General features: G+C 39.1%; 1 protein-coding gene across 2 annotated transcripts; it reads right to left on the bottom strand.

Moving 5' to 3' along the window:
• Nucleotides 1-269: 269 nt before the first annotated feature.
• Nucleotides 270-23024, bottom strand: il6st (interleukin 6 cytokine family signal transduce). Of its 2 annotated transcripts, XM_067573487.1 has the most exons (16): nt 22862-23024; nt 22405-22483; nt 18696-18998; nt 17696-17840; nt 15661-15818; nt 15335-15489; nt 14444-14606; nt 11850-11932; nt 10042-10294; nt 8784-8954; nt 7013-7114; nt 6725-6871; nt 6445-6585; nt 4431-4527; nt 3930-4011; nt 270-2307 (listed from the first exon to the last, which is right to left on the bottom strand). In XM_067573487.1, the coding sequence occupies exons 2-16, from the start codon at nt 22469-22471 to the stop codon at nt 1693-1695; spliced, it is 2682 nt and encodes an 893-aa protein (XP_067429588.1). In that variant the 5' UTR covers nt 22472-22483; nt 22862-23024; the 3' UTR covers nt 270-1692. The 2 variants fall into 2 exon arrangements, with proteins under 2 accessions (XP_067429588.1, XP_067429589.1); XM_067573488.1 differs by lacking the exon at nt 18696-18998.
• Nucleotides 23025-24030: the final 1006 nt, after the last annotated feature.

Below are 24030 nucleotides of genomic sequence, written 5' to 3'. Positions count from 1 at the left end.
GGACAAGAAGCTATACACAATACAAGCAAAAATGCTTGTGTGGTCAAACTTATTAGATATCAATCAATAGGTATGAAGTAAAAAGTCTAAATTTTGACTTAGAATCTGTGGTTATTCAAAATGTCAAATTACCATGAGTATTTTTTACTTTTGTAAAGTCTAAAATTGCATCTATCCTTTTTATTTTTTCATAGACTTCCATAGACTTTTGTGGAAGAATGCCAATTATACATGTCTTAACCATAAGAATGCCAGCTGACATCAACATATTAGTTAAAACATTTATTTCATATTTTATAATGACATTTCATTGTTATTCACAGCGTTCCAACACAGACAAAACCTTAACCATTACTGGCAGGTAATGAAATACTTGACCTCTTCCCCAGCTCACACTGAAAGTTAGTGCTTTGAAGAAAGTTAACACCACTACATTCAGTCGACATTTCTCCTGGTCTTTCATGTAACATGACACTTACTTTATCCAATGGATGTTTCTGGCCAGAAGAACTCTGCAGTCCTCAAGTCAGAGTAGTTAAGCAAGACATTAAGAGTTTTTGCTGCTGAGATCAGGTCTGACCCAAATCACAGTGATCACACAGTGACTGATCACATTGTCAGGTTTCTTCACAATAATTACTCAAAGCTGCATGTCGCAATGTCTGAAAATATCAGAAATCTATTGATTTGTTACAGCTGGACCAGCTCAATCAGTCTCAATGAGCTGACTACAAAAACACAGGAAGGCTAGATAATCACCAGCTGGACATGCATTTAGAGTAAAGCTGTGATCGCAGGGTTTGTAGTGAGGGGCTGACAGTACATTCAGTATTTTGTTTCAACATTATACGATGAGAAGAAAGCAATGCTTGCTCTGAAAGCACTGTAGTATCCACAGTGAATGCTGGGTATTGCAGGAACACTGAAAACAAGTCTTCTGTTGTCTGTTTACTCTGACAAAGTAAATGGAATCAGTTTTGCTTCTACAGCTGAAATGAAACAAATTTAACAGTGGGGTGATCCTTGAACTAAATTATGCCACATTAATTAAAAACGAAAAAACTAATTACACAGAAATGCATTTGATTTTTCATTTCCTCTGTTTCCAAGGCAGTAAAAGTAAACTTTTTTTATTGAACATGCATTGGCACTTCATTAGCAGTATGTACATGTCAGTGTGAACTTAAGTTGATTACATTCATATGCAGTGTATATACTTGAGCTGAAAACATTTGTGAGAAATGACAATGCCCTGGTAACAAACTGTAACATCACTCCACAAGAGGGCGCTACAGCAAGATGCTGGTCAAACTGGGCTGCCAGGAGAGAAACACACATCATCCTGAGGCTGCTGACTGTAGCGTCCATCACTCCTGAAACTGTGTTCACACTTGTCATATTTAGAAGAAGAAAGAGACATTTTGAAATGCATTATGTGACATTTACTGTGTAGCTCAAAGCATGTTTAGGGAATTATGGTACTATAAAGATATGGCTGTGTATTTTTCAATGTGAGTGCAAAGCTGGCGCTTTAACGTAATGTCCCAAAGCACCCTGGACTATTTATTTATACTTGGTTAGGAGCTGAAGAAAAACTTGAACAGTCTTCTTCATTGCTCAAAGGCTTGAAATGAACATTTGACTATAACAAAGGCACAGCACCATTCACATGGATGACACAAGTCTGTGTTTTTACTGTGGCCTGTAGCCACCCAGCTGAGGCATATAGCTGGAGCCTGGTGCAGGCTGTCCATCTGTAGGTGTTATCTGCTCAGAGTCCTCTTCCAGGGAACAGAAGTCCAGAGGTTCCAGAACCTCCTGCTGCTCCATCTCCAGCTGGTTGAAGTCAGCAAGGTTGGCGCTGTCTTGGTTCCCTGCAGACTGTGTAAAGCAGGACTGTCGTGGGAAACGCTTGGACTGTCTGCTGCCCTCCTGCACCAACATGTCTGGGTTCTCCTCAGAGTCCAGCAGGGGCTGAGTGGACTCAGACCGCGAAAAAATGGCCTGCTGAGGTTGGGAGCTCGGGTTCTGACCCTTGTAAGCATTGGAAGCCACCACAGAGGAATACTGAACTGTGCTGGCTGTGGTGTCAGCAATGTCACCGCCCTCATCACTGTCAGACACACTCTGGCGAGGTGAAGACATGCAGGAGGAGCCTCCAATGCCACTGCTGTGCTCCTCAGAGAGATACTTGTCCTTCTTCAGAGGCAGACCGGTCTTCTCCTCCTCAAATACAGACTTTCCATCACACACATCCATATCAAGCACACTGATGCCAGACAGACAGTTCTCCTTTGGTGTCTCTGCCTGTAGAGGACAAGTTGAAGAGAAGTTTCATTATTATCAGACTGAAAACAATAAGCCTTGAAACTACTAGTGTTTGTACCACATTGTAAATTTCTCACAGAACTATAGTCAAGAGGTTGTGTTATGTAGCACAACAAGCTAGCAAAGCTGTAAAGAGAACCGCGTTTCCAGGCATAAGCAGTGGTGTCTGCCGTAACTTCTCTCCTGAGAGTGAAAATGTCATTGCTGTTATAACTCTTTGAAGCCGTTTCTATACAAACTATAAGCACTGTCTTCAGGGTGAAGGAACATGTCACCCAGTGCAGCATTGTGACTTGTTGACATGTTTTTAATAGTTTTTGGACAAAAACGGAGGTCTATGGCACAGAGGAATACAATATATCAGGCTTTGGATATACACACAATAGTTGTATGTAAGATGAGTTCATTGTTGGTTTGGAGGAGAGGAGTTCTATTACTGGGCATTATTACACAAAAAAAGACAAGTGGTAAACATTGTCAACAAGTAATGAAGCATTAACATTAGAAATGATTCACTTAGTTTTACCTACCTACAATATTTTTTTCTATTTCTAGAGACTTAAAATATGGTCTACCTTCATTGATATAAATGGCTGTATTGGACAAAATAAAGGAAACACCTCTCAGTAAAACGTTAAGCAGCAGCGCACACACTACCATCTCTGCAATGACCATCAAGTTGAATCAACAGCTGTCTGAAATAATTCCAACACAGAACAAACATTAGAACCTTCATGAAGGAGGATTTAATACTGGGCTGGTGGATTAGACTGCATCTGTTGTAGCTTATAAACCGGACACTGAGTGTATGTTCTGTTGTAGCTACTCAACAGTGAGTTCATTTTTCTCATAGGACATCAGAATAATATCATATCAAAGGGACAGCCATAGGTTCTCCAGATTTGTCAGCCAGTCATCTGTCTTCACAGTGATGCATTAAATCTGAACAGTGTGGCAGATTCATAACATACCCACATTAGGATAAAACACACACTGCCACGGCACTACTGGCTGTCATTTTACTGTTGTGAAGCTAGAGGCCAATGTGTATTATTCACACTGTTATTTTTTGGGAAAAGAAGGTCCTCTAAAAATTGTCCAGTGGGCATCAGTGCATAACTATTGTTTAGATTTTTTCTTAAGTTTTAAACTGATGGATTGCATCATATAACCTTAAAATGTATAATTTCCATGCCAGTTTAAATCCTGTCCAGTAGTGGTCAGAACAACAGGCTCATCAACCAGGAAATCATGGCTTTAATCAGTGGACCTGAGTGGACAGAGGTATTAAACACACACTCTGAAGGTGCCCTGATCAAGACTATTTTAACTGCTGCAGCTGATCTACTGAGTGATTGAGAGTAAGGTTGCAGTGGTCAGTGTGGTGGTGTGACTGGGTCAGCTGCAGTAATGAAAATCAGACTGGAGCTGGAAAACAGGATAAATGGAGCTCTGTACAAATTGTCTAGATACAAAAATGTCAAGAAATCTGCTTTTTGCAAGTAAACCTTCTACAGGTTATGCTGTTATAGTCTGCCGATATGTATTGTACATTGTACATGTTATCACTCTAATGTGTGTTGGTGCAAAAAGCTCCATACTTTCAAAGGATAATCAGGAGACCAGTTGCCGATGGTGCTCTCTCCGGGGTTTGGGATCTGAGGCCAACAGCTCTCCTTGAGCCTGTAAGAGAGTGAATACTGAGGATTATAAATCTGCTTTAACAACAAAAAGAACCTCTGGGTCCAAAGCTAAAAATACCACTGTTACAACTTTGAAAATGCTTTCATTCACAATGTATCTGAACAATGGGGCTTTCAGTAGTTAACAGTCCCAGCTGTGGACTGCCCTGTGGCGTAAGGCCAGGTGAATGCTCAAAATCAACTAGTTCACATGTGTTGTCTCACCACATCTGAGGGCATAAGCATTTACAGCCGTTTTAATTGCCACTCTCAAAGATGAGTAAGAAGATGTGAGGGACATGATGCTGTGACTTGTACAAATGAGGACCCTATGTCAGTCTCTCCTCAAAGACATTCATGGTGAGCTTCAACCCCTGTTCTGAGAGCAACAACATTTGTAGGTGTTTAAGTGTAACTTACACATCTTTTTGGTAGAAACACAGCAGCATGGTCATTATAACGAAAAACAGAAAGCCAAAGCTCACTCCCACCACGATGAACTCAATCTCTCCGGGTGCTGAGGGAAACACAGAGGACATTTAGAGAAGACAACATTTCTACAAGGCATTCAACAAGCTAAGCTAGACACTGAGTGAAAATATAACCTTCAATCAAAGCAGCTCAGCTGTTGTTTCTAAGACCCGGATGACCTGCAATTTTCTGCTACTAAACTCAGACAAAAGTTATTGTGTTTGGCCCTAAACACCTTAGAAACACATTATCTAATGATGTAGCTATCCTAGATGGCATTACCCTGGCCACCACATAAGGAATCTGGGAGTTATCTTTGATCACGATATGTCCTTTAAATCCCACATCAAACAAATTTCAAGGACTGCCTTTTTTCTAAGGCTGGAGTCTGCTGGTCGACTGGTCGATTAGTTGGTCGATATGCTCTCGTCTGACTAAATTCTCATTGGTCGAATAATCACCATGTTATTTTCATAAGGAGAAAAGTGCTACATCAACAGCTTTCCAGGAGTAATCCATTATTTCCTGCGGCGGGAGGGACAGACTAACAAATTACCTGTGAAAACGGGGGTGTATTCAAAACACAACTTTGAACTCGCCCAACCTAATGGAGACTGCTGGGTCTAACTTTACTCAACGTTTACTGAACGCAATGAAAATTTACTGAATCTGTGTTTCTCCATAATGACACAACGAGAACCCCCGCCAGGCCCAAAAAAATATTTTTTAATATTTGATATGAATGGATATTCATTCAGAAATCGATAGCGTTTGGGAGTCTCTGAGCAGCGCTGTTCTGGTACGTGAGTCAACCTCTGTCGTTGCCTGGGAAACTATTGGTAGCGTAGCTCCGTTAAGGAGTATGTTTGCGTAGCGAGTGGGAAAGAGCGAGGGGCAGAGAAGTGACGGTGGATGCGAGCGGGGCAGAGGAAAAGGTCAGTAGTAAGTTGTCAGTCTGGCAGTAAATGCAAGACTAATCGATTAGTTGAAGACTATGTACGATTTTAATCGATCAAGATTTTCTTTGGTTGACTACAGCCCTACTTTTTTCACCTACATAACATTACAAAAAGCCAGGCCAGCCCAGGCTTGCCTTGAATCAGCCCCTAGTTATGCAGCTATAGGTCTAGACTGCCAGGGGACTTCCCAAGATGCACTGAGCACCTCTCTCCTCCTTTCCCTCTCCATCTGCATGCAATCATGCCCCATTAATACATGTTACTAACTCAGCATATAGTCTCTCCTGTAGTTTTGTGCTTTCTCATTTCACAGGTATTTCTGCCACTGGAGCTGTAGAACCTCGATCTGGTCCTGCTCGACACCAACTGCTACTATTATTATTCATGTTTTTATTATTATTACTGATGTTATTGTTATTATTGTTGATGCTATGCATTTCTGTCTCTCTTTCTAGCTTTTTTATCCTGTGTCATGCTTCAACTTATGCAGAACATGTTTTATGTGCTGTTTGTTTTGTGTCCCTGCATGTCCACGTGCTGTTGTTTGTATTTTGCTTTCCTGTTGAATATGTGGACAAGTGTTTTATGTGTAGGTTGTTTTATGAGATAATACAACCAAACCAAATAAAAAAATAAGTCCTGTAATATTACAATTTTTTCTCATAATACTATGATAATATTATAATATATAATACATAATATACTAGATTCTCAAAATTATTGTAGCTTTTTGATAATGTTATGCATTTTTTTCTAAAATGATATTGAATTTATTTTCAAATTTATTTTTCTGACACTCTGTCATAGGTATCATAGGGAGGTAGGTAGGTAGGTTGGTCGGTAAGCAGTATCACAATGCCAGATGTCCGAATCCAAACTGAACATTGGCTGTGGATTTGTGTGTGTTTTATTATATTGTTTCACTACCCAGCATCTGTCTAGAAAGCAGAAAGTGACTGGGATATTTTTGGAACAGTTAGACATGTAGAAAAGGTCACACTTACCATATTTCAGAGTGGTAAATGAGTGGTTAGAGCTATTCACTGAGCCACCGATGGTTGAAGCCATGAGCCAAGTGTCATATTTGGTGTTGCCAGACAGTGACGTCAGAGTGTATGATGTCGTGTTACTTGGCACTGTTATGTCTTCAAATAAGCAAAACAGAAATCAGCAAGTAAGACTGGCAATTCTGATACTGTCAGGAAAACCATTCCTGCAGTCAACACTAAACAGAAAGCTGTAAAAAGTGAAGCATATTCAGGACACACTGTGACAGGTACGTACTGTAAGTTTCAGTCCCGCTTGTATAGAATATTGTGTAGTTTGTGATGAAGCCTTGCCGTCTGTGTTGGGGAATCTCCGTCCACACCAGCTCAGCCTCGTTACGTCCTAGTTTACCATTCAGTGTAACAGAGGGGGCTTCCAATGGAGCTGCAATCACAACAGCAAGATAATATGCTAATCATACATCTGTAGCTTATCTGAATTCATATAATTCAAATTTGAGCTGGTTTTAATATTCCTCAAAAGACTTCAAAATTCAGTAAGTCACTGATGAGTATATTGACTTACCTCCTTGCTCCAGAAAGGCTAGTACACTTGCTGGCCTCCCAGTCCATCCAGAGTATATTGGATAAACAGATAAATTGTAGCAAACAAACTTGTCAAGTTTGCCTAGAACAAGATCAAGAGTTGAATAAAATGTTAGTTTGCAGCAAAGCCTGTTGACTGTGTATCAGTAAAGTGAAGTATCACCGAAATGTAAGAAGTACCCTGTAGTATTAAAAGGTGGCAGTAATAAGTTTGTAGTTCTATCATGGAGAGCAGCTGCACTGGATTCATGTGGATTTTGAAAGACAGAATTAAAAGGTCTAGGACAACCCCCCTGCAGCAGTGCATTGCTGCCACCATGACAAAAAATGTTCGCTCACTCTCTTGTTATAACAGTGCAGGCTTAGTTTTATCAATCAGCACTTACTCTGCATTACCATGTTGACAATGAATGCAGACTTGATATCAGCTGTGATGAATCACACAACATAAGCAGTTCACAAGTGTCTGTTAATTGATTTTAATACTTTACAGAATTAAGTGGAACCAATAATTGACTGGAACAGCAACAGGAAAATATATTAAAACATCAATTCTACCATCACCAAATTCTATGGCCAGCATTTGGAAATGCACAGCAAAACACGTAGTTAAGGAACTGAAACTTGCACACACACTTGTGAGGTCCTCTAAGCTGCAGTTAACTGCATTACCATGGGGGTGTGCTGTATTATCACTGCAGTAATAAAAAAAAAAAAGCATAACCCTAACCTTGCTGGCCATTTTTGCTTTTGATAGACCAACACCCATTAACTGGTAACTAACCGGTTAATTTTAAAAATCAAACTGCACTACTTTTTACAGCCACTGTACACATCTACAAGGGTTAGTGGTTCATTCTCAAAGGCCAGATTTTGGGTGAAATATCCTTTTATAATGGCAAGTTGAACTCTTATCAAACAAGACTAGGTCAAAACCTAGTATATGACTGGACCTACCATGTATGGTCAATGTGTGAAATTGTGGCCAGTTTGTATCAGGGATAGTCAGTGGTAGTGTCTATAATGTGAATTCCTGGATATTAAACGTTCATCTGCAATTTTCTGTAGAGGTCCCAGTAATATTTACTAATGTAGCATGTCACATGACATAGTTAAGCTATGTTTGAGTAAAAAAAAGGTTATAAATGCAGTTGCAAAAACAATACTTTCCACTCATACTTTGGGATGTTTGATTTGAAAGAGAACTAATTTTATTTAATTATAACTATTCTAATTATTATTAAGTCTCCCTGCTCTTTCATCTGTTTCACTCAGTGGATGTCTCTTGTTTTTCACCCCGTATTGAGTGTTTTGTCACAGTGATTATTTGGGGTGCGCTAATTGTGCTTTGACTCCCTCATGCCTTTACGTGCCTTTTTTCTGTCTCTTTCCTGGTTAAGGAGGCTGCAGTGAGAAAGTTTTGACAGTATTTTGGGTGCAAATTCAGGAGGCTTATCTCCGTCCAGTTACTGTCAAATCAAGCACACCTGCAGAGCAGCTTGCCCATACTAAACTGATATAACAGCTTTTGAGTCGTATGTTTTACCTGCAAGACTCATGTTTGAATGCGTTGTTCATCGTCTGTGATGTGAAAACATCAGAGAAATAAAAAGCTTGCGTCCTGGTATTAGTTCAGTTATAAAATCCAAATGTACTACAGAGTGTCTTTCCTGCCCTGCTGTAGCGGTCCAGCCAAAAATCTACACAGATGCTTTTGTTTCCTAATTCTTAGAGGAAGAGAAAGAGCTTACCCTTAATGGCAGTGTGTCTGGTGCTTTTGTTTTCCCTCTGCCAGTCAAACTGATCACCACTGACCCACTCCACCACATACTCTGACACAGTTGTACTGTTGGGGGGTTTCCATTCGAGCCACAGCTGGCCCCCATGGGACCAAACCTTCAGCTCCTTCACTGGGCCATGCTCTGTAATACAAACATCTCAATTCTGAATTTAAACATGATACAGAAGAGTAATCCAACAATACTCCAAGAAGGGAAACTGAACAATTCCCACACACGTCTGCAGCCCTCCACAAGTTAACAGTGGAGTTAGCAGTGACAAGGACATTTGGATATGCTTGCCAAGTGGATTAAATAGGTGGGGCACCCCCATGGCCTAGAGGTTAAGGTGAAGACCATAAATCACAACACCCCGGATTTGCATCCAGCCGGGAACCTTTGCTGCATGTCATTCCCCATCGCTCTGTTACCTCATAATTAAGGCATAAAATACTCCAAATAATCAAGTTTAGAGGATAAGTGAATTTTGAATACTGACCTGGATTCAGGAATCTTTTATGTTATATGTTCATATTAATTTCTCACCTGAAAAGCCAATTGTTCCTGCAACACTACTCATCTCCAGGTCTACAGTATGCATATACTGCTGCTTCTTGAGGTCCACATATTGTTACATCCTAACAATAACATTCTCCTCTTCCACAGAAAAAGACTGCTTTAAGTAGTTAAAGAAGGGGGGCGATGACTGCTTTTAGTGCTAGATATGACATATGACAGTGGTGTGTAGTGTTACTGCTAGAGATGCAAGATATGTATCGATATATTGTTGGCCGATAAATAAAAACATCAAATTATTGTTATTGTTAAAACGGTTATTGTTCTGGTAAAGGAATTTCAGATGATAATTACATCTGATAATTACATTGGCTGAGAAGGGAAGCAACATGAAACTTGTACCAAACAGGGATTTCTTCTGTCTTCCATCTGTTGTGAAGGAGAATAAGAGTAGCAGAGTGGAGAACGTGGCTTTAGCGTAGTTGTAGTGTAGGTAGTCTATGGTATCCAACGGTTATCATATCAGTATCAGCCGCAACAAATTGACAAATGTCCGTTACTGTTTAACGTTATCAGCCGTGAAATTCCATATCAGTGCATCTCTAGCCGCAACACGTCCTCCCTGCTGGTGTGTTGCTTTACATGCAGCAATTTAGATTATACATTGAGGGTGTGTTTTGTTGGCCTGTAGCTCAGAGTCTCCATGAATACGTACCATGTGCTTTTTCACGGATGCCTAACAATGCCTCAGGAGACTTCCCCACAGAATTGATGGCAGTGACGTACACTCTAACAGTTTCCTTGTCAGCCAGGTGAATCTCTTTAAGGGTAGTTATCTTGCTGCTGTCTGCCTCTGACGTGTTGACTGGGATGCTCTCCCACTCCATACTATCATTCTTGACTTTATCTTTTGGGGTTTGAATCTTTATGTCGAATCTTGTTATCCTCCCATTGGCAAGCACAGGATCCTGGCAGGGCAAAGTTACAAACTGTATGTTACGTTTCAGCATCAACTCAGAAAGTATAACATTACTAAGTGTTGCACAGAAAAACAACTGACTTAACTGCAGAAAAGCCATTTTTTAGAAGACACCATTTGTGTAACATCATGATGTGCTTTGTAAAACATCTACGTATTCAGCCATTGTAATGAAGATAAAATCTACTTTAAAAAGGATAGAGTTGGCCTTAGCTACAACTTGAAATTGCTCATTTCTTTGTTACACAGAACCCCATCGTACTTTGAATTAAAATATACAAGAGCCATTCAATCAACACAGTGAGTGGAGTTTATTCTGAAACATCTTTGATCTCTGACAGTAGCTCTACATTAGGTTGGTGATCACAGTGAAGGAATGTGCCACCAAATGCAATGCATATGTTTTTAATACTTGTTAGACAATAATGGAGTTTTAAGGCAGGCATATGCAATATAAGGTTAGTTTTAATCTCCTCAAGGAAATTGTTTAATGACAATATAAAATAACAGCCTTTAAATGAATACATTTGTAAAACATGTTTGTTTGCTGTCTTACACTGAGTCAGTTGAGAAAATCAACATCGCTATCATTTCTATGTCCCCAGTACAGAGAATGAAGCAGGGGGAGACTCCTAGCTTAGCATCAAGGTGAAATATACAGCTTTTTATCTTGTGTATTTAACATGTGTAAGAACAGTGAAAAGGCAGTGTCTTCAGACGTCATTTTACAAAAGTTATTCGCTAACCAACAACAAAAAGATGCACTGACATCGACTATGCATGCATGTCCGAAGTCCTGTCATCGTAGTGGGGTTTCCACATATATATACAATGTTACAACTGATATAAAGCCGAGAGGTTTCTGGATGTACCAGTGATTTAAAAAAAAAATATATATAAAATGCTCCAGCATTATTAATGCTAAGCCTAATTTCACCTTCTTCCAGTCTAAACAGGTCCTGGATCTGCTGTATTTCTTGTTTAAACATTTTATTAAGAGTGGAGTCCAGTGTGCACAAATCATTAGTGAATATATAAATATAAGTTATTGGTGAATATAAAATAACACAGTAGAAGAAAAGAAGGAAAGGCAAAAAAAAACAACCCCCCAACAGCAGCCAACCTAGACACTGCAGCAAATATTTTTTTATAACAAGCAGTTAGATAAAACATGAGATTCTACACACTTTCCAAGCAAGAATAATTCATTTTCTCAACTTTAATTGTTTTTGTTGATTCATGTTTTATTGTGAATTTTCTTTGTTTTATTTTACTTTGAGTTTTAAGTGAATACTATATTGTATAGCGTCAGATCATTTATTATTATGATTTAAGTATCCTATCTACAAGCATGACAGCCCAACGTGCCTTGGCCATATTGTATTCAAAGTGCCTTTATGTGTCTCGTTTAAGTATGCCACTTTTGTATCTTTTATGTTATGTGTGTAACATGTATGTTATTTTACATTATGTGGAAATACAATAAACATTTTTGAAAGAAAAAAAACTGAATAAGACACATTGAGTGTGATGTGGGAATTTACCTTACAAATAAACCGCACTTGTCGTTTATTTATGACATCATCCTCTGCAATGATTCTCCATAAATCCGGTTTACTTGTTGGTCCTAGGCAAAAGGAAAAGAACAGGAAACTAAATATTTTAGGGTAACACTCGGTTCAGTATATAAACATTTAAATGGTTTATAACACACTAAAATGTAATTATGAGCAACTATAAGGACATTTTAAGTGTTTATTAATTTACAGTATTTGTCAACAATTATAACTTCTCCTATGAAGACATATTTTATATTATTACAACTGTGTGTTACTATAACTGTCATTTATTATCTGGTTATACATTAGCACCCAATTATGAATTCCCATAAGAGGAGTTATAGTTGTTGACAAATTCATTAATAAACACTTAAAGCTGCTTGCAACTATATAACAGTGTGTCATGAACCATTCATTAATTATCATTGATAAAGTGCTTATAAATACTAGCCTTACAGTAAAGTTTTTACCGAAAGTACAAAAGGAATATCATCACATCACATCTTATAAATCTTTTCCTCAACATTCAAGTGGGCAAAGGACCATTAAGTCTTTTCACCACTGTAAAGCTGCAGCTTAAATATTCTGTTGTATCGGAGAGCAATCAATTAGCATGAACATTTGCACAAATTGTGTTTGACAACCCGCACACTCTGAACGTAACCTGACACGCCAGACGGTTTGTTACACAGAATCATCTGAGAAGTCGTCCTTGGAAACTGTTTGGAAAAGGGCAGGCATTTTCAAAAAATACTTGCCAGATGCTTGGATGAACCCTCTGTCTATCACCATCTTAACTTGCGAGGCAGCTGGACTCTCAAGATCACAAGATCTTGTGTCTCCAAGCACACCTGCTATTTTGTTATCTGCATGTGCAGCAGCGCAAAGTGCACAAGTCCTGAGTGGGGTGTAATATAAATCACAGGGTGTGGTGATTGATAAATGCGCTCTCAACTTATCACATCTCTTATCTTGTAGCTCTGAAGCAGCTGGGCCAATCGCTGTGAAGTGTGACAACGTTAGCTCAACAAATGGAAAGATGCTTCTTCAGGAGATCATTTTGTCTGGAGGTGCTGAAAGTCATGACGTGAATACATAGCAGCACAAATCTGCAGGCAGAGGCAGATGGTGCGTGTGTGTGTGTGTTTAACAGTTCATTTGAACAATGACAATAGAAATAAGAAAAATTGTTGGGGTATCCAATAGCAGAGTGATTGAAGAAGCAAAACACATAATTGCAAAACCTCTGGTTTGATTCCAGCTGGGGACATTTGCTGCATGTTATCCCCCCTCTCTGTATCTCTATCATCACTAATAAATCACAAATAAAGGCAAAATGACAAAAAGATAATGGTGAGACCATTTAGGCTTCCAGTATGACTGCATCAATCTGATACTATTTCAGGATTAATTCTACTGTATTTACTATATCTTAACTGTATAATGCGTTATAAATCATGACATTTTACCGTAATTGATGTGACATAAACATTTGCTAAAATCAAAGTTGGAAAGGAGGAAATGGTGCACAGGATTGATGAGCATGATAACAGCTCAACAAAAAGAAAGCTTTTCTTCAGGAGATGTCTGCACGGTTCAGGGCGCTACAACATTAACACACATCACCACACATCTGCAGCCAAAAGATGCAGTAAATTTTTTCATCAGTTAGTTACTATAACAATAGTAATGAAAAATAAACATATATATATTTGGTGAAGCCGATAATATGATTGCATCGGACCAACAGTATTTCAGCCATAATTTTAATGTATCTCACCTCGTAAATGGTCATATATTTTAGTAATTATTATTAAATAAAAGATGAAACGTTACTTTTGTTAAAAAGAAAGTTGGAAAAGAGGCTGATGAGCCCTGGTAACCCAATGTCTCCTTCATAAACACACAGGATATCAAGTTATAATCAACCAGTCAGGTGTGTGTAGAGGTGTGTATGTGTGTGTGGTTATTCTGTAGCAGCATGCATAATGGCACTGCGCTCTGGTGCACTTCTCTAATCAGAGGCCGCAGATTTATCAACATATCTGTGCTGCTGCCTTCAGATGCTGCGGGGATTTTATGAATGGAAGTAGAAGCTTCCCATACAGTATAAAGCAGCTGTGGACAATAGATACTGTAAGAATCACCCACATTCATTTATAGATCAATACAAATACTTTAACCACATTAAACGTTTTTATCTGTGTGGATTCTGGTTGGAGTGTTTAATTGAAAAAAACTTATATTCAAGTATTAATCTGTTATTGCAACACATTTACACAAAGTATTTAGTTTGCGCTTTTTGATAAAATCACCAAAGTGGCAGCAGAGATACTTTGCTCCAGAAACAGACGTGGTTTGGTAAGACTCATTTTCCACAAATTCCACTTGCTTTGCGCTGACTATTTACGCTTCGCCTCCCAGCAGTTCACCATACATGCAGCACTGGGCACCACAATTGTCACTGTCCGTGTGCTGCTTGCACTGGTCATTGCACTGCCACGAAAAAACAGGGCACAATGTTGTATTTGTAGGTCAAATTATTTAAACTAGTTTGAACTGGCAGCCATAATACTCACTGTCCTCTGGTGTTCTCTTGGTAGCGTTGGTACTCCAGTTGCTCCAGTAACCCTGGCCCTCTCTTTCATTTTTGCAGCGCACCTGAGTGACATAGACTGTGTGTGGTCGAAGGTTCTGGAGTCTGAAGGACTGTATGTCCTTAGCAGTGTCCACACGAGGTACCTAAAGGATTTTTTCAACTAATAATTAAAAAAGACAAACAGCAACTAGAGAATATAGCTGAGTCTCAGCAGTCTAGTTTACCTCAAGGGATGATGAATCATTATTTATTTGTGTATAATATTTCCTCATTATTCATTCACTCTTTCTATTTACAGACATAACACTGTAATTAATTGTGACTAAATACCAATATTATTGAACAAATGGATCTGTCATCCATCAACCATCTGACTGTGACCCACCTGCTCACCTTTATTCTCAACAGTGTTGCCGAGCACATTCAAGTCGTGAACACTTTCAGTGTGATATAACTGGCAGTGTACTAAACACTGAATCCTTGAATTTATAATCCTTAAGATTTTAATTATAACAATATTTAGTAAAATAAATATTTTTATTAATTTTAAACTTTCATAAATATAACTTGATCTCTGTTAAATGTTTGTAACAATTTCTGTTGAGCTGATTGTGTTAATTAATAAAAAATAATCATTTCACACAGCAGACATTTTCACTTTTCAAACACAGATATACTGTATATCATAACATGGCTAATAGCCATAGTTTAGGTGTTTCAGTGCCAAGGCCATGCTTTTGTGAATGCTGGCTCACTAACAAAACCACTTAAAAATAGAACCACCAGCATTAAGACCATTACTTCCACTTCTGTTTTTCCTGATATGATAAAAATACACACAAGCAGTAGAGTGACACACAAACATACTTACATAAATCCAACTCTGAGATCCACTTTGGCAGAATCTGATTTGATATGTTAATTTCAAATATGCTTTCCCAATAGGATGAGTCCAGTTAATAAGCAGGGAGGTGGGAAAACTCTTCTCTGAAATGACTTTGACATCTGATGGAGGGTTTGTTTTAACTGCAACAAAAGACACAACAGGCCGTCAATAACATGCGAGATGGTGATAATCATATTGCATAAACACACTGGAGTCACATTTCAGCAGAGCCAGCATTGTGACTAATGTTTTAGACCAGATTGGATCACAGTGCAAACCTTACTCATACATTTATACAACATTTGACTTACCAAAGAAGCAGGCATCTTTTTGCAGACGCTCAGACTCCACCGTTCCCAGTTTATTCTTTGCCTCCACCCAGATCTCCAGTGGCATATAATGGGGGAAAACATCAAACTGCACTTGGGCACTGTTTTTTTCTGTTGTACTAGTTAAGTGGCTCTGAGCACTGTTGACAAAAGATTTAAATATATTTACAGGAATAACAGCAAGGCCTACACCAACAATACATACAATTGGAATTCTTCTAATGTAAACAATTTCTTATTCACTTTTCATAATACTTACTACGTTTTGTTTTGTTTTTTTACACATTTCAAGTTTAAAGCTTTCTCATTATTTGCTCACAGAATACCATTCAATCCAATGCTCTGACCTCTGCCATGGCATGAATAAGTGACAAACATGAGCCCCTCTCAGACATGAACTCTGTGACACTGCTGGTTCATCTATGTGTTGATGAGGAGCAAAAGTGATAGCTTGAAAAAATGCCAAGGAAAAGAGGAGTGGTGTCAGTAGTATCACTGGCTACAGCAGTGATTGATGGTAAAATTTACTTTTCAGGTGAATGACTGTTTATCTGTGGCTTGACTGACAATTGTCATCCAAGACTGATTGCTTATTAAATATAACATAGATACTGTTGCCTTTAGCTCAACAGCACCACATAGCAAAAAAAAAAGACAAGACATCACATTACGTCTCTTCCTATATTCATTCATATGCTGTGATTCTCTCCGATCCCAGACCGAAGAATGGTGTTCATCCCTCCAGAAGAGTTCCAGAGACTTGTAGAATCAATGCCAAGGCTGATGAACACCATTCTTCAAAAACATATTCCCTCATGTGGTGTTGTGATGATGGTGATCGAGAGTGCTGTCTAACACATCAGTTCAAAATCTCCAATAGGTTTTCAGTAGGATTGAGGTCTGGTGACTGCGAAGGCCATAGCACATGATTCACATCATTTTGATACTCATCAAACCATTCAGTGATCCCTCATATCCTGTGAATTGGGGCATTGTCATCCTGGGATAGATCATTCTCATCAGGATAGAAATGTTTCATCATAGGATGAAGGTGATCACTCAGAACAACTTTGGATTGATTTGCAGTGACCCTTCCCTCTTAAGGGACAAGTGAACCCAAACCATGCCAGCAAAATGCCCCCCACAGCATAACAGCCACCAGATCCCCTCACTATAGGGGTCAAGCATTCAGACCTGGACCAGTTTTTCCTTTAATTTGTCACCCGTCTGTATGTATGTGTGTATATGCAGGTCTGCATGTGATTATATAGGCTAATGTGTGTATACATAAATTGCCGGACACAGCTCCCACTAATCAGACTTCCACCTTTGAGTGTAGCTGTTCGGAACAACTATAAAGGCATTTGATTTCTGATGTGGTCGGACAACACTGTGTACAAATCAGTTCTGACCAACCATAAACTGACCCTAACTCAGTCTGCTGAAGCCCTTATATAAGCTTCACATAAACCTCCAGATGTGGTCTGGCTGATCCAGTCACATTCTGTTTGCAATTTGCTTGCATTTACACCTGCATTAACGTGTTTTTTTCTGATGCAGATAAGATATCCAGATACAGATCACATGATGACATCTGATGGAGAGATTACAATGTGAGAGAAGTAGACCACATATTTATTTACACTTTGAGTCAATCAGGGAAGAGTTATGAAAATGTTGCAATGTCTAATCTAGTTAGATTGTTGGTGTGACTTTAACAGACACTTAGAATTGCCAGGCTGCTTACAGAGTGAAGTGCATGTCTGAAAGGGGCTTGACAGAAATGTATATATTCAAAGTCAGAAACAACAAATGATAAGCCATAGCAAACATCAAATTATCAAGTCCATGCATTCTCTCAACTACTTAAATAGCCAGTTTGACTTAAAATATCAAAGGCTTTAGTTGATTCACCATGCTGGAATGAACCAGAAACTGAAATGTTGCCAAAATTTAGCTATAATGTTACTTTCAAACAAATGTGACTGGGATGCATAACAATCTAGGGGGTACTCACCTGCCGATTTTAACATGCAGTGTGTATATTGTAGGGACATCTCTGGTTTGGCGTCCTGGTTCCCACTCACAGCTGATGATGTCAGAGATCATCGATCCATTCTGGACAGCCACACAAGACAGATTCTCAGGCTTCTCCGGTTGATCTGACATTGGGACAAACAACAACACACAGAGAGACATCTTATTAACTTTTTTTTAAAACTGCATGTGACCTTCCCTGGCCCTCTGTTGCATATCCCACATGGATCCAGTGATGAATACAGGGGTCATTGTTCATGTCCAGTAGTTTAAGAAAAGGTTTCACTAGGTTTATGGTTTTAAAAACGGAGCTAAAGTCCATGAAGAGGATGCAGACATAGGTGTTACATGATTCCAGATGTTGCAGTTTATAGTGATGGACTAGATTAACAGTACCATCAAAAGATCTGGTGACTCTGTATGCAAACCGGTAAGGGTCTGCTCAAATGACTTCATGACCATGGATGTTAGGGCTATTGGTCTAAAGTAAGTGAGGCAAGAGATTTTGAAATACTTGGGCATGGGAATGATGATGGATTCTTTGAGGCAGTGAGGAATGGAGGACTGGCGTAAGGAGAAGCTGAATGTGTTAGAGAACACGGAGGCCAATTTATCAGCATAATGGTGGAGTACAGCTGGGCTGATCCTGTCTGGGGTTGTAACAAAAAGTCTGAGTCTCTGCAGCATGATGATCTACTGCAAGCAACATTAGCATTGTAGCTTATAGATTTTCACAAAACTCTGTCCACCACGTAATCAGAAGGGGAAGATACTAAACTGTCCAATGTGCAGTGCAATGTTTTTCCACTGTCATATTATTATGTTGTTTGTGTAATGATTCCCTCATTTTCACTTCTAAATAAACGGTCTATAGTACAATGTGATCATGACTGACAGAAATTCTAACTAAACCTATAAACATTAAACACATGTGATTAGAAAACAGCTGTAAGTTTTAAGATCTGACGACAAAAACTTACAGCCTTTTATAAGGAGGATCCCATGCATAAATTTGCCTTTGTTCAGGGCAACATAGGTTGATACTTCATTGCAGCGGCACAGTAACCATTCACGCTCTTCACCGGTGATAAGGATAGTGACATTAAGAGCTGATCCGTTGATCTTTGTGTACTGTTCCTTGGGTATAGTAGTTGCTGACAGAGTCCAGTAGAGTTCATCTGCTGTAGCTTCAGTTGTGTTGATGATCATGCATGTAGCTGTAAAGTTCTTCCCAATCTCTACCACTTCAGTTTGTGGGGCTGTCACCAAATAGTTGCCAGTTCCTGAAGACCAACAAACCAAGACAACACTGTAATTCAATGTTTAGAATAAAACTCAACCAAAGCGAAGTCATATAACATATTACTGTAACTGCTGAGGCAGCACATAACCCACAGTTCCTCCCACAGTTTTGCAATCAACAAAAACTCAACAGGAACATGACAAGACATGATTGTACTCCCACCACACCACAAGCAGTGTGCATTACGGTCATCCACAGTGTCTTTTTTTGAAGACAACACACTACTCAGAAGAGTTGTTTGATGGCCAAGAGAGCTCAACACACTGCATCTTCACCAAACACAAGCAAATAAACCCAACACAAACAAAGGAACACATTCAGGAAAACCACCGCAAGTAAATAAAACACAAATTACATTTGCCAATTTGACAACTTATAAGCAGTATGGAAAAAGCACAGCACATACACGAAACAAAAACAAATACAGAAAGGTATAGCTTGCTCGGAGACGGCTACAGTGAACAGAGCAAGACCAAGACAGGTACCCTTCATCGCAAGCTGGGAGTCGGGCTGGAGCTACAGGTGTGAAAAAGGTTTATTAATAATCTCACATCAATGAAAAAACAGCAATAATTTCTGAGATGCTGATGGCAACACGCAGTAGATTCTTAACTTAAAAGGGGACATATTATGTTTTTCCTTATTTTCTGTCATATACATATATACACAAAAGGGTGACAAATTAAAGGAAAGACCGGCCCAGGTCTGAATGCTTGACCCCTACAGTGAGGGGATCTGGTGGCTCTGTTGTACTGTGGGGGGAAGTTTGCTGGCATGGTTTGGGTCCACTTGTCCCCTTAGAGGGAAGGGTCACTGCAAATCAATACAAAATTGTTCTCAGTGATCACCTTCATCCTATGATGAAACATTTCTATCCTGATGGGAGTGGTCTCCTCTAGGATGACAATGCCCCAGTTCACAGGGCACGAGGGGTCACTGAATGGTTTGATGAGAATCAAAATGATGTGAATCATGTGCTATGGCCTTCGCAGTCACCAGATCTCAATCCAATTGAACACCTATGGAAGATTTTGGACTGACTGTACCGGTTTTTCCTTTAATTTGTCACTCGTCTGTACATATAATGTTACAATGTCAGATGTTCATATTATGACATGGCCAAAGTGTCAAATAATGGGGTAAACGTATGTAGAAGTGATCCCTGTTAGCAAAAAGCACTGGCTTCAGTCTGCTCTGAACGCTCAGTTTCCAACGTTTTTTTTTTTTTCAATGTAGGATTGACCAGTGGCTCAAGATAATGGAGGGGTAAAATAAAAAAGTACTTTATGCAAATGAAGGAAAACTCTGTCATCATCATTTACCAAAACTGATGCAGTGGAGGGACAGGAAGTTTAGTCTTTACCAGCTGTGGACAAATGTCTGTAGAAGAAAATGTAGTTCCTTGTTTCTGGTCTTATGGTTTCTGGGATTCCTCTCCTGTATGTCCCTTAACTCCAAGATTACAGATGCAAATTAAATGAAGTGCTGCTTGGCACAACATCATGTCTATTGTAGGAGAAAATTGTGAGGTGCTCATGTACATAATGTTTGTTAATGAGCAAGCTACTTGTGAGTAGCTTGTGAGTAGTGATGGCCAGAAGTGGCAGAGGCAGTTTTGCATGATTTGTTCGCTTCCAGTGGGACTTGCACAATCCTGCAACTGTTTTAAGGTGTTCCACTGATAGACAGTTGGTGGCAGTAACACACCAAGTAAGATTGCAAAGGCAAGAAGAAGAAAACTGCAGCCAGAAAACATGAATGTAAACAAAGGACCTTTTAAAACATTCAAAAACAATCAGCTTTGCAAATATTTTATGAGGAAGGAATGCATTCAACACATTTCTCATGCCTCTAGGATACACACATTGTGTTTTGGTGAGAAACACCGGATGTAAACACAACTGTGTTTGTTTAGAAGAAAACTGTACAGCAGGTCTGTTCCAGACAGGTTTAGTGAAAACTCTGAATTTCTTAACTCTAAGTTGAGGGAAACTTGAGTTTTCATTTCTAGAAAGTTCATGTTACCTCTGGATTGGTTACTGCGGTAACTTACTCTGTGAACATAACCTGCTTGCTGGCAGTTTTTCTTCAACAAACCCTGAGTATCTCTCTGTCTCTGCCCACCTGCAGAGCCTGAAGCAGCTGTCAGATGACCTGATTCATTTCCTCACTGTTACAGTGAATATCAAAGCGCATATAAAATTGCTAGTATTTTCAGAGGTTTAAATTGGGAAAGTAAGAGCAAAATCCTGGTTTGATATTAGTTTGTTACCCAGGGACTAAATTTGCTAACATTACCGCTTTTCCATGCGTCAGCCATTTCTCTGAACAACAATCTCTGCCCTCACATTCACATATTACACACTGTGGATTCAGCTCAGACTAAAATCTGACCTATCTTTTGTCTTTGTTGCAAGTGGAAGTTTTTGTTATGACACTGACTTGGTTCACATTGATAAGGCAGCTGTCAACCTGTCAGAACAGTTCTCCTGCACTGAAACATTTACTGCACATTACTGTGGTAATCTCTGTTTAAATCAAAATAAATCTCTAAGAAATGTTAGAGACATAAGACACTGACCAATGAATTATCATCTCAATTTCTCATGACTGGTCACACTGATGGAACATTCCTATCATAGTTATAATATCATGTTATGAGATTATGTGAATATTTCTAAGTGAGTATAACAGTGGTGCAGCTGAATAACTGGACTAAATGTAATTTAAGAGTGAGCTTTTAAGTATAGGATGCCTAACATGTTTTAACAGCAATTCAGCCACAACAAACTAACAATGCTGCTGTTTATTTTTAAAAGATATATGCATATACACATGCATTAACATTGCTAAACAGCTAACATTAATGATAGCTTTTTTACTCGTTCACATGCACACACTCACTCAGAGTGAACAAACTCAGAGTTGGTTAAAGTAACACTGATCAAGTGCTCTGGAACCAAAAACCGAGTTTCCCATTTCTGAGTTAGTCAACTCAAAGGTCAGGTTTAGGTTAAGTTTGTAGAATCTGCTTTCTAGAATGTACCAGGGTACCTCTGAGGAGCAGGCAGGGCAAAAGATCTTTTTCACAGCTGATATATTGACTTGTGATAGCAGGAAAAAACAAGTATAACTAATACTGTTGTTAATAATAATAGTGTTAACAATGCAATGTCATGTAAAAAATAACATAGGAAAGGATCTGCTGCACAATATTGTTAAGTATTTATAGTGTAGTATCCACACCAGTGGAGCAGCAAATATGACATTTAATATGTAGACTGCAATACAGAAAAGACTGGGGTTACATAGGGTTTGGTGTTTATATGTCCTCTGAATACTCCACAATACTGTCAAGGGTTCAAATGTAAAATAGTACTACTCACCTATAGCAGGTAGAGCAGGGGCAAGGCAAGCTAACACCAACAGCTGGAGCACCCTCGCAGACACCATGATGATGACCAGCTAGAACATTAAAAAAAACATAATTTCAGTTTTGTCTAAAACATTAAAACATCAAAAACGTTTCAACAAGTAGCGTAACGTTGAGGTTAGTTGTTGTTTATCGCATCTTAAAATGCTTCTGTGATAATGTTATCAGTCCTGTAAACATTAGGTAAATGCTTAACTCGAAACATGAATTTATTATAATGGCAGCTAATGGCAGCTTTGTTCTTAAAAGGCACAGGCACAGACGGAAAGTTATTGGTAGTGTATAGCTAAATACAATGTAGCTACAGAACGGTAACAGTGTTGCCTATTAAATATTAAGCATGCGAGCTCACATTGCCTTCCCTGCCAACGCCATATTGTTTCCGCAATGAAAAGCAAGTTATTACTTACCTAACTGGCGTCAATTTTAGTCCCTGTATAAGATTTACAAGATCAATACCATATTTCTTTATGCCAAAACTTAACAATTGTCAAAACGAGTTAAGTGAATCCGATCATATGTATCACGTCCGTGCTAGTTATTCTGTGGTAAGACCACCCACTTCCCGTCAAGGGAAACTTACGTCGCAACGCTTAAGCAGTGCTGCGCAATGCTTAGACGATCTTAAACCATACTGATGGGCCTACGTGTATTGTATTGAGCGTTTGACCTGCAGCTGGTAGTTTAGGGATCGGATCTAATGCTCAGCGAAGACATACTGTTTGGTGATTTGTCAGAGAAACTATCTGTCAAACACTTTCGACGAATAGGACGTTTCCGATTTTGACTGTCCTGGCTATGCGCGTTCATCGCTGTTGTTTCCAGTATGTACCCGCCCTTCGTGCTCCCAAGAATGCACGCGCATACCGCATGCGCATAGCGCATAACCCCAAGGAAGGAGAAGACAAAAACACAATGGGTGCCTTCCAAGTCTGTTAAATTGCATCCACGTTTCCCTCACTCGCGTCTTTTCCTTGCGTCTTAGTCCCTCTAACACTGGAAAATATGTATTTGGCTAAATCTTTCAGGGAAAATGGAAATGATGTAACTCATATCAAACCCGACGCTCAGGAATGTTCAGCCTCACATGTGACTGAACGGAAATGACGATAAATGATGTGTTAACTCTTATTCTGGATAAAATTACAGTCAGGAAGAGTCTGTCAGCAATAAACAGTATAATGGAGGAAATAACATCATGAAAAGAAAAATCTTTCTAATAAATGAAGAAAGTCGTTTATGGTTCTTTTGTTGATCAGACTGACAATTAACAGACTTTTAACTATATGATTAATCAGAAAACAAATAAAGCATAAAATTTGGGAGTGATATACTTAAATTTAATCTGTAATCTGTCTCCACTTCGGTATGAAACTGCAGTGATGTATCAGATCAGTCAGATCAGCTGCTGTCAGCAACTGCTGGCCTGTGTTGGCCAGTAAAAGACTTCCGTGAAGGCTGCTCGCTCCTCAGAGATCCCTCCTCGCTCCTCGGTCCTCGCTTCTTTCCCCATGACTGTGTGCATGAAAATTCAGTATGCAAGGGGTATTCAGTTGGTTGCAATCTGCTATCTCACCGC

The sequence above is a fragment of the Thunnus thynnus genome, chromosome 19, assembly GCF_963924715.1.
Source record: "Thunnus thynnus chromosome 19, fThuThy2.1, whole genome shotgun sequence".
Taxonomy (NCBI): domain Eukaryota; kingdom Metazoa; phylum Chordata; class Actinopteri; order Scombriformes; family Scombridae; genus Thunnus; species Thunnus thynnus.
Note: the sequence above shows the minus strand (reverse complement) of the source record. Positions and strands in the feature narration are given on the sequence as shown.